General features: G+C 40.0%; 1 protein-coding gene across 1 annotated transcript; it reads left to right on the forward strand.

The window, feature by feature from the left end:
* The first annotated feature begins 76 nt into the window (after positions 1-76).
* dnajb4 (DnaJ heat shock protein family (Hsp40) member B4) lies at positions 77-6,195 on the forward strand. Its single transcript, XM_005729020.1, has 3 exons — positions 77-568; positions 2,669-3,249; positions 5,336-6,195. The coding sequence occupies exons 1-3, from the start codon at positions 358-360 to the stop codon at positions 5,564-5,566; spliced, it is 1,023 nt and encodes a 340-aa protein (XP_005729077.1). The 5' UTR covers positions 77-357; the 3' UTR covers positions 5,567-6,195.
* Positions 6,196-11,321: the final 5,126 nt, after the last annotated feature.

The following is an 11,321-nucleotide window of genomic DNA, read 5'->3' on the forward strand; positions in this document are numbered from 1 at the left end:
CTCTAATGCGTCATAATTTTGGAAGCTCAAGCTCAAGCGCACCGGAACCAGAATTATTTATTGCGTCTGACTTGACTTTGGCGCTGTGGATACAGGGGAGGGAGCCGTGTCTATTTAAAGAGGGTCATCCAGTCACGGATAAATAACAGAGGGTCCACGGCGTTGACTAACCCCCTCTAAATGGTCTTCATCCTCCACTGTGTGTCTGTCTGCGGATACTTATTGTTTATTAGTCAGCTGTGACAACCATCCGCCGACCCGCGTCAGGCCAGTCTACCTGCTCTGCTCCAGGAGCTCTAGCCCCCTTTTTATTTGTTAATTTATTATTTTTCTTATAGGGGGATAAGTGGGTTAAAAATGGGCAAAGATTACTATAAAACGCTGGGTATCTCTAAAGGAGCCACGGATGAGGATATAAAAAAAGCTTACAGAAAACAGGCGCTGAAATGGCATCCGGACAAAAACAAGTCTGCAGCCGCCGAGGAGAAATTTAAGGAAATCGCCGAAGCATATGAAGTCCTCAGTGATCCGAAGAAAAGGGAAATTTATGATCAGTATGGAGAGGAAGGTAACGTATATTTTTTAATTACACGCTATTGTGTGTTTCGGGTTAAAACACCGTTATGAACGCGCTGTGAAGCTGGATGGCTGCATGTAAAACACAACTGGCTTCAATTCAAGTCGCACACTGTAACCAGCACAGCAGCAGGCCCACAGCACAGCTGTTCGGCAGATCATCTGCATACATTTCTGTGCATTTTATCACGAGGCTCAGTCCATATGTGGCACGGCACTTACAGTAATAAGCTCCAATTTTAAGAGAAACCGGGGGTAATATCGATTCACACCAACAGTCATTCTGTACAAAATGTTACAGTAGCAGAGGTACATGCAGCTACATGGAGATTTTCAGTCCAGACTGCTATTTTCGGGATCTTTGGTTGGTGTGAGGAAGGAAAAATAGACCATCCATCATCTCCACAACCACATATTTAAAATTTATGGAGGCATATTATGATTTTTACAATTTTACTCACACCAAAACATTTTTCTCCTCTTAATGTAACTGGATACACGAGGAACCTTTCTCAGAAATGCACAGTTTAAGGCACGGAAAGTGTAAAGCAAGAAAATGCATGCAGGAAAAAGGTAAAATGACATCATGAGCATGGAAATTTGAACCATATGGCTTCTGTAAGAGCTCCCTCAAACCATGCAAACAATTCCCTGAGTTGGGAGTTGATCTCAATCAAAAAAAATCCGCTGATTACTAGTGGTGAGATCCATTTATAAGAGTAAAAGGGAAAACCAAACAAATTTTCCAGTTTTGTAACAGGGGACATGCTCTTATATGTGATACCTCTACCAGAAAGCGTATCCCATCATCCCATCATGTCCACAAAGGTGGCGTGGTTCAACTTTAGCAGTTGTACTCAGTTTGGCCCTGTGATGGAGATACATGAAAAACTTTTACCTGAACAGTTTGAGAAGGAAGCGATGTAAAGAAAGAATGAGCATAACATGGCTCCATCACAGAATCTAACTGCAGAATTACAATTACCCTCTACATGAGTCATCTCCTCTAATATCTCAAAGATATCTTTCCTGATATTGATATTAAAAATACTTTGTAAGACTCAGAATTTGTCCATCTATGTCTGGAGTGGCTTGACTTCTCAGCATTTTATGTCATTTTCTTGCACTAATCCAATTTTCCTTCTCGTGACACCAGTACTATCCCCTCCACTCAGAGTACCAACCAGTATCAGCTGCTAGTTGAATAACAGCCACAGTCTGGTGTTGCCATGTTGGCATTTTTCCCACATCATGTTTCTCCAGTGCAACAATATTATTGTTGTGATGTCATAGCTTTGAGACTGGCGAAGGAGACTGGAAAACTTTGATAATGGAAGAATTTGTACTTCAGGACTTTCTGCCAGAAAGCCTTTGTTTGTTAACCTAACCCTGAACATGACAATGTAGATTTAACCAAACTGTGACTGAAAACTGAAAAATAGTAATGATTTAAATTAAAAAAAAAAAAAAAAAAATAAAAGGCTAAAAACAACGCTATTTACACTGACTTTTTGGTTCGGGGTAGTAAGTAGCACTGCTAGTCCTCACCATCAAAAGGAGGCAGCTGAGCTGGTTGGGGGATCTGACTAGGATGCCTCCTGGCCACCTCCCCGGTGAGGTCCTGCTGAGAGGAGGCCCAGGAGCAGATCCAGGAAATGCTCTCTCAGCTGGCTTGGGAATTTCTCACCAGAAGAACTGGAAGAGGTGTTTGAGAACAGGGAGTCTCTCTGACACTTTCCCCTCCCTCATCTGATGTCCCAAAGTTTTTCCCTTAAGGAAAACTTTCTTTACTCCCATATTTTTCCGTTTTATTTTGGAATGATGGTTGAGGAACATCATTAATAAGATGTAGGTAATCTCTGAGGTAATGTGGTATTTTAACACTTAAAAACCACAGTACTCACTCAAGAATGATGTAAAGTGTGAAATAAAGAAACTGGGACCATCGTGGTTTGATGTTTTAGCTCTAAGATCATTCAGCAGAACTCTGATAAACTGGGCTGTACTTTGAAGTCAGAGTTTATCAGTCATGCTGTAAGTGCTCTCACTGAGCTGAGCACTCATGTCATTAATCATTTCTGTTGCCCAAAAGGTCTCAAGGGAGGAAGTGGGCCCACTGGTGACGGACAAGGCACCACTTTCACCTACACCTTCCATGGAGACCCTCACGCCACCTTCGCCACTTTCTTCGGAGGCTCCAACCCCTTCGAGATGTTCTTCGGACGTAAAGCGAACGGGCGAGACGACGAGGACATGGAGGTGGACGGAAACGACCCCTTCGGCTCCTTCACCAGCTTCAACCTGAACGGCTTCCCCCGTGACGGCCACGTGGGCCTCGGGGGGCAGCAGCGGCGGAAGCAGGACCCGCCCATCATCCACGAACTGAGGGTCACCCTGGAGGAGGTGTTCCACGGCTGCACCAAGAGGATGAAAATCTCCCGCAAAAGGCTAAATCCAGATGGCAGGACCATGCGCACTGAGGATAAGATTCTCACTATCGAGATTAAGCGGGGCTGGAAGGAGGGAACCAAGATCACGTTCCCCCGGGAGGGAGACGAGTCTCCAAATACTATTCCCGCTGACATTGTTTTCGTCATCAAGGACAAACCACACCCCCACTTTAGGCGGGAGGGCTCCAACATTGTGTATCCAGTGCGTGTGAGCTTACGACAGGTGAGGCCTTTTCTATTTTGGCACCTGCTTTGTCTGAGTGTAGAGGTATTAATAGAGTCTGATAGATGAATAAGTCACACACAGAACAAGTTCATATTTAGCTGTGAGTGCAGCTTTTAATGCTCTGCAGCTTAAACACTGGTCACAATCAATAAACTGTAGGTACTCTGCTTCAAAAGCTGTTTCCCTGGAAAGCACGGGCTTAAATGAATGAGTATAGTACCAGACCAAACTCACACACACACACCTTGAATGCACACTTATGTAATCTGGATCATCGGCGCAGAGAAGTAGGAGCTGTATCGCAGGGAGAGCGGAGAGGCGACGGCCACCCACGTGCACACGGTGCAAGATGTACTTACTTATGTGGTTCCTCCCCCTCAGCACACAGTGAGAGATATAACCTCCACATCTCTGAATTTATGACCACTACCAGCAGATCAGCTGTGCATGCTATAATTAAGCTGCCTTTCAATCAGTTTCCAATCACAATGAGACTCTTGTTAAGAAGAAAATGTGGGCAACCATGACCCAATTAAAAATAAAAAAGCACACAGACAGAATGATACCTGAAGCCATTTAGTCTTTCAACATGGAAATTATGACCACCTGTAATCACTTGATGCTGATCAAACTTCCTTCTCTTGATGAAGACTAATCCGGAGAGTTCAAGTGGTTCAGGGCTCTGAAAATAGCCTTTAAGATTGTTTTGTGGAAGCAGAATTAAACTAAATTTTAAAGTCTGTTGAAGATTAATCAGAAATCTAAAAGACAGATGTAGCTTCTATCTTGGATAATATGCTATAGTGCCTCAAACCTGCATTCTTGCTGATGACCAGCAGGGGGAGACTCCTCTTGTTGCAATGAAAGAAGTCAGGCTGTATAAAAATCTGTGGGGAAATGATCCTTCTTCTTACTTGATTCATGATCTCTTTGAACAGTTTCCTGGTAAGCTTATGTTCTCAGTTTCAAGTTGGATCTCACATTGAATGCAACATGTTGTTTGTTTTGTCAGTTATGCTCCTCGTTAGTGTCAGGAAGGAAAACCAAGCTGAGGATACTTTAGGTTTGAAAAGCTGCTGCCGGTCACACCCGGCTTCAACGCTAAGATGGCATCAGCTCGAGGCTCCAAAACAAACACTCGAAAATACTAAGTTGATATCATGTTAAAAAAATATACAGTTTAGTTAATATGGTCACATTGTACTGGTAGCAGATGTTAGACTTGAGGAGCTTTTGTTTATCAGCTCATCTCTTTTCACTCTGGGTGTATTTGCTCTTTTTGTCTGCTTTTGTGCAGCTTTGGTTGCAGAATCTCTCTCTCGATCCACCTACGCTCATGTTTTGAGTTAGATTAGATAGAACGGTAAAGTATTTGATTAATAGCTCTAGTGTAATGTCAGATTCTACGCATGTATCGCAAAGTAAGCACGGCTTTATCTGATCAGATAAAGCTGCAGTTAAATTGCTTTTTCTTTTACTTTTTAACTTGCATAACAAAGGCATGAACACATATTTTGACATTTGTTGTGTAATTATGTTTTTCCACTGACCTATACTGTGAATATTTGCATGTATCTCATGCCTCTGGTTTAGTCTGCAGAAAAGATTCAAACACAGAGAGGAAACCATTTTGGACTTTCAGGGAATTAAGGGGAAACTGTAATTATTGCTGGCATTGATAGCAGGAAAAACATATCAGATGGGCAAATAAGATAAATCCTGAAACTGTAGAGATCCAGCCAAAGGAAACACAGGGATTAAATACACACAAGCAGGGAAGGGTAATAAGAAACGGGTGAACACAATCACACAACAAGCAGGGTGGGAAAACAACAGAGCAGAGAAGAACAAACACACAAGGATCAAACCTGTAGAATAAAGTAAGAAAGAAACTGAAAGTGGGACAAAGGAAGAGAAAACCTTTAATAATAATAAAATAATGATAAAAGGAACCATAGATGATGCACCGACATAGCCCGTGAGCAGATTTCTGTGTTATTTCTGCCGTTTTTGCAGTCGTCAGTGTGTGGGTTGCTGTTCTCCTGCCGATCCTCACCTTACACTCATATTCTTGTCTTCACAGTCGCTGTGTGGATGCTCCGTCACCGTGTCGACGATAGACGGGAAGACGTGCAACATGAAGATCACGGACGTCGTCAAGCCCGGCATGAGAAAAACTGTAGCCGGACAGGGTCTCCCGTTACCCAAAAACCCCGAGCAGAGAGGAGACCTGGTGGTGGAGTTTGATGTGAACTTTCCCGAGTCTTTGCCGACAAACGCCAGAGATGTCCTGAAACGGCATTTACCTGCTTAGGAAGAAATAAACGAGGGAGACAGAGCCACATGACACACACACACTTACACACACACATGCACAAGGACAGTTCTGACAGTTCCCAGATGGACCCCCCCTTCCCAAATGGTGAATGTGCAATTTCTATTTTTGAGCTATGTGGTGTTTCTATAAATGCCATGCATGCTGCCAAGTTGATACAAGTGCGAGCGATATCTGAACGTGCACATTTCATGTTTGTGGGCCTTTGCCACTTTTTCGTTAGTTGGAAATGTTTTGGTGTGAATGATTCTACAGCTGCAAAAGCAAAAAACAAACTCTAGTGTCAAACAGCTCGTTGTCTTACTTTAGACTCGTCAGGCTTCACGTTTGCTTTGCCGCGAGCAGTGAACTTTGATTTGGAGGTTCTTTGGAGGTGGTCGAATGAACTCAGCAGGTGCAATGTGTGCATTTTAGAAACTTACCTGTGAAAATACCTTGACTTGAATTTTAAAATAAATATTTACACACAAACTGACTCGAGCTGTTTCAGCCACGGAGAGGCTCAGAGACGCGTCCTCCTCCGGGATATAAACAGTCATCGCTTTAAAAAGACAAAAAAAAAAAGTTAATACCGCTTAGGATTATTTATAGTCTGTGTAGCATTATTATTACACAACATGGGTTCTTTGCAGCCCAGGGGGGAATGAAATGAACCTATATTTTGATAGTCAAATGTGAATAATTTGCTGTTGTAAAAAATGTTTCTGATGTGCGAAATTAAAATTAAAAATACCTTGACTGAAGTTAATGTGTAAAGTTACTCACAGTACAAATATGAATGTGTAATTATAGCTGTCTGTTAGCTCCCCTGCTGCTGACGCATGCAGGAGAGCTGACATTTTCCCACCAGGGGACGCCACATCTTTATGACTCAGGGGCCCACAGCGAGGATGGTCTGTGTTAGCGCCAGATTTACTGCTGTTTAGTCATTTTCACTAAATTTCCCATTTTTATTTAGTTTTACATCAGTGATTTTTATTGATTTTAACTCAGTGAGTTTAGTGTCTGTTTCAGTGCTACTTTTACTGGTGTGGGTAATATCAGGAGTTCAGAAGAGCATAACAATAAATAGACATATAAAAAAAAAAAAACTCAAACTGGCTGTGTTGGCAGATAATAATATCCTGCTATTAAACTATAATTATCTATCTATCTACACATAGAAGCAGTGAATGATGAAGACTACGATGAACTTAGATTTTGGGGGAATGACTTACCCAGAGTGATAGGTAACAACAGTTGCTTCTCTAAAATTACTGCAGGTATCTTTCCTCCTTGGCATTGTGTTAATGCACACGTGAAAACTGCCAAAACTTCAGCTTTGTCACAGATACTGATTGAATTGATCAGATGCATTTAGTGCTAGTTACCCTCTTAATTCCTATGGAAGCAGTAAGAGGATAGTTCGTTTTGCACACACTGCTTCTGCATTTTTCCTCAGTTTTTATTAAATGATTAATGACACGGTGTAATATGTCAATGTTGTTCATCCAGGCTTGTATTTCCACAACTTTAAGCTTTGCTAAGGAACGACTGATTTTTGTCACGTTCTGACATATAAAAGATTGAATTTTGAATAAGGTTGTACTTTCTTTTTACATAACTTGATCCGTCCATCCATCTTAAATCGTCCATCAGCATGTGTAGAGATTCATGCAGATGATGCGTCACTATCATGCACAGAGAGTGGAGAGTAAACACACATGCTCTGGGTAGTGTGGGAGCTCACCAGCTGCCGATCCTCTCCGTTCAAAATCGCCGTAACTCTGACTAGAAATTGGCATTTGGAATTTTCAATCTAGTATCTGTGAGCATTATGTGAGTAAAAGTATGGCCTCTAAGTTAAAGGTCACGGTGTAAACCTGAAATGATGTCTCCTGGAGCTTTTACCAACCACAGTTTCCCATTTTATGTTGTTTAATCTTGCATTTTTATCCAAAGTGCAATGAAAGACTCATCATTAAATATTTAAGCTATGCATTAAAATTCATAAATCAATATTTAGTCCCTTTAAGCTTGCGCAGATTCGATAACTAACAAGTACGACTGATTTACAAAGGTCTTTACTTTTTCATTATCAGCATTTAAATTGATTCTTCAAAGCCTGTTTTAAAGAGGAGCATTCAAACAGCAACTTCATCCTCATAATTATTTATTCATCAAATAGTTCCCCCAGCGTCTGTACACCCGAGGAGCAGTTTAAACAGATACGTGCTTCACGCTCAGCCTTCAAGTAACATGTTATTGATGACTTATAAGCAACACGCTGATGGCCGTGTCACACTTGCTGCAGTTTTTCTCAGCTTCTTTGGCTCAGTCCTTGGATGACAGTTGAAATTGTCAAAACAATATGTGAAATTCTTAAAATGTTTTGTTATTTGCGCACAACAAAAAGAGTATTTGTCTTTTCTTGTTGTTTGCACTTGCAAATGTATCAGGTTTAGGCAAGTGGCTAAGTGCAAATGTCCACATGAACAATTAGCAGTGCTATTTGGTGTATCTGGTCAAAATAGATGCTATGAATAACTTAAATCCCGAAACTATGTGAAGATTATTTAATTGTGTAAGTCACCAAATGCAGGATTGTTCCTCAAATAGTTAAAATGTGACAAGCCTCTGCATGGTTGAGTCATAAATGTGCGTATTGTAACATAAATATTCACAATTTTCTCAGGTTTTTTTTGCTCAGTTTACGTTTTCAAAATAATTTATGAAATCCTTTGAAGATTTCGGGTTTTTATGGACAATAGAAAGAGCACGTCTCCATCTTTGTTATCACTTGGACATATTTTAGGAAACATAGGTACAGTTTTTACAACTTGAACAGTTATTGGCTGCAACAGAGTTACACCCTGAAGGAGCTGCTTAGACAAACATTTATAGGGGCAACAGGCTGCCAGTGGAAGAGGAAAAGGAAATGTGGTGCTGCAGCAAAGGAAGGAAAACACAATACAGTGGTGTGAAAAAGTGATTTCTTTTTTCTTTTCTTTTTCTTTTTTTGCATATTTTTCACACTTACAAATGTTAATATTATACAAAGATAACCAGACCAAATGAAACATATCTAATTGATGATTTCAGTTTTCAAGATTAAACAAAGTTATCCTAACCCACGTGGCCCTGTGTGAAGAAGTAGTCCCCCACTACACCTGATAACCGGTTGTGCCTTGTGTTTGTAGTAACTGGCAAAACCTTCACGTCACTCTGGAGAAATTTCTTCTTTGCAGAATTTGTTGTAATTCAGCCACGCTGGGGGGGTTTTCAAGCATGAACAGCCTTCGAGTTTCAGATCATTGTCCTAGTGCAAGTCTGCTTGAGCTTTAGGGCACAAACTGATGGTTGGACATTCTCTTTGAGGATTTTCCAGTAGAGGGCAGCATTTGTGGTTCCATCATTTACAAGAAGTCATTCAGGTCCTGAGGCAGCAGAGCAGCCCCCGACCATCACACTACCACCACCATGTCTGACTGTTGGTGCGATGTTCTTTGTATGAAACACTGCATTAGCATTATACCAGATGTAATGAGACCCAACGCTTCTAAAAAGTTCAGCTTTTGTCTTGTCAGTCCACAGAGTGTTTTCCCAAAAGTCTTAAGGATCATCAAGATTTTTTTTTTTTGATAAATATTAGAGATGGCACGATACCGATACCGATATCATAAATTTGGATATCTGCCGATACCGATATGAATCCGATATAGTGTGTTTTTTAATCAATAAAACTGTTTTTTTAATATCTTGCTGCATTTTGTATAAGTTCATACTCAAGTTTAAATAAACAACACTAACAGTAATGGACTTCTATACATTTGACATCAGATTAAAACTTTGGGTGTAAGATTCAGATAATTATTTATTAAAAGCTAGACATTTTAAATGAGAATAAGAAAGAAAAGTATGTCTTTGAGGTGCTTTTTTGATATTTAATGGATCGATTACATTTTTTATTTCTCTCCGATATCCGATCCAGTAATTTACGTCAGTATCGGACCGATACGTAATATCGGATTGGTCCATCTCTAGTAAATATGAGACGAGCCTTTTTTGTTATCTTTGGTCAGCAGTGATTTCTGCTTTGAAACTCTTCCATGGATGCCATTTTTGTCCAGTCTCATTCTTATTGTTGTATCATGAACTCTGACCTGTAGGCAAGTGAGGCCTTCAGGTCTTCAGATGTTGTTCTGGGTTCTTTTGTGACCTCCTTGGTTTGGTGACCTTTTCCAAAATGATAGATGTCAGCATCCGTTTGTGCCCTGAAGCCAAAATGTAGGCCTTGATCAGGCTTGAAAACGCTATAATGGGGCTGAATTAAAACAATTCTGCAAAGGAGAGTTGGCCAAAATTCCTCCAGAGATGTGAAAGACTCATTATCAGTTAATGAACCTAGAACTGGAAACTCTTGTTTCCAGTTCTAGGTTCAGGGACAATTGCTTTTTCACACAGGGTCAGGTAGATTTGGATATCTTTTTTTCCTTTAATAAATGAAACCGTCAGTTAAAACTGTATATTCTATTGTAATCTAAAAGTAAGTGCTCAGAAATTAAATAAAAAAAGAAAAATACAAGTAATTAATAATAAATACTAACATAAGATAAAGAAGCAACAAATACTTATCACAGAAACAATATGCAAGAAACATAAACCTGGATTTCTCTGTAAAACGTTGTGTAGAGTTTTAGTTTCTTCTCTTTAGTGTATTGTCCTGTGTTGTGTGACCACTGAAGAACATTTTTCTCCACATTACATGCAAATGTAAATACACTGTTTTGCTTCACAAAGCAGAATGTAAAACCTTCAGCTCTTAGTGTAACCACCATCTGGAGAGCATTGACCTTGGTAGCAGTGAGCTTTCCACAGAAAATAATAGTGTGGTACAGTCCGTGTCACTTTGAAACTCTAGAAGTGGATGTTCAGTGTCAGGGGCTTAAAAAAAGTCCAAAGAAACAAAGCAAAACTGAAAACGCTGCTAATACTCCAACTCGTTGCAGATGATTACATTCAGAGAAATACTTAAAATGAGCAAACATTACCTTTTTCGCTATTTAGAGAGCAAATAAAAACAAGCAGACACTTTTTAAGTCACAACAGTGTCCCTGCATCATCAGGTTAACAGTTTGAACTTTTGCTGTATTTCAGTTAGTGTCTTTTAAATCTGCATCACTGATTTGTGTCATGAAATTACCTCTGCATCTTCAACGAAAGTCTTATTAGGCTTTTACTGACAGAACAGCCTTTATGTGAGTGCACTGTAACATCATGACATCAACAACACTGGACATAAAGCCTGTTTTTATTCTATCCTGTACTGTCGTCAGTAGAAAAGTTAGGAAAATACAACATTTGAAGACAATGTCAGAAAATAATACTAAAACACGCTATTTTTCATTTCGAATTCATCCAACATAAAGACACTGGATAAACCTCCAGGGGACCTCCACTAGAGGTCAGCTTCATTGTGCCGTCAGGTAGGAGCTGTAATAATAACATGATTACTTGCTAAATTTGGCACGTTGCTTTTTTTGTGTATAAATATTGGCATTTTCTAAACAAGAAAAATCACGTGATTGCCCTCATGATTAAAGTAATGGTTCCCTCCTTTTTTACAGTTCCTCTGTGACAAAGTAATGCTACCTTTAAACATATTTCTCTGAGAAAATGTGACAAAAACGCACATTTAGAGCGGGGTTTCAGTCATATTTGGGCACGTTTGGAAAGTTTTAGTATTAGACTTACT

Source organism: Pundamilia nyererei, unplaced genomic scaffold (assembly GCF_000239375.1).
Source record: "Pundamilia nyererei isolate P.nyererei 1_Seehausen unplaced genomic scaffold, PunNye1.0 scaffold00031, whole genome shotgun sequence".
NCBI classification, from domain to species: Eukaryota; Metazoa; Chordata; class Actinopteri; order Cichliformes; family Cichlidae; genus Pundamilia; species Pundamilia nyererei.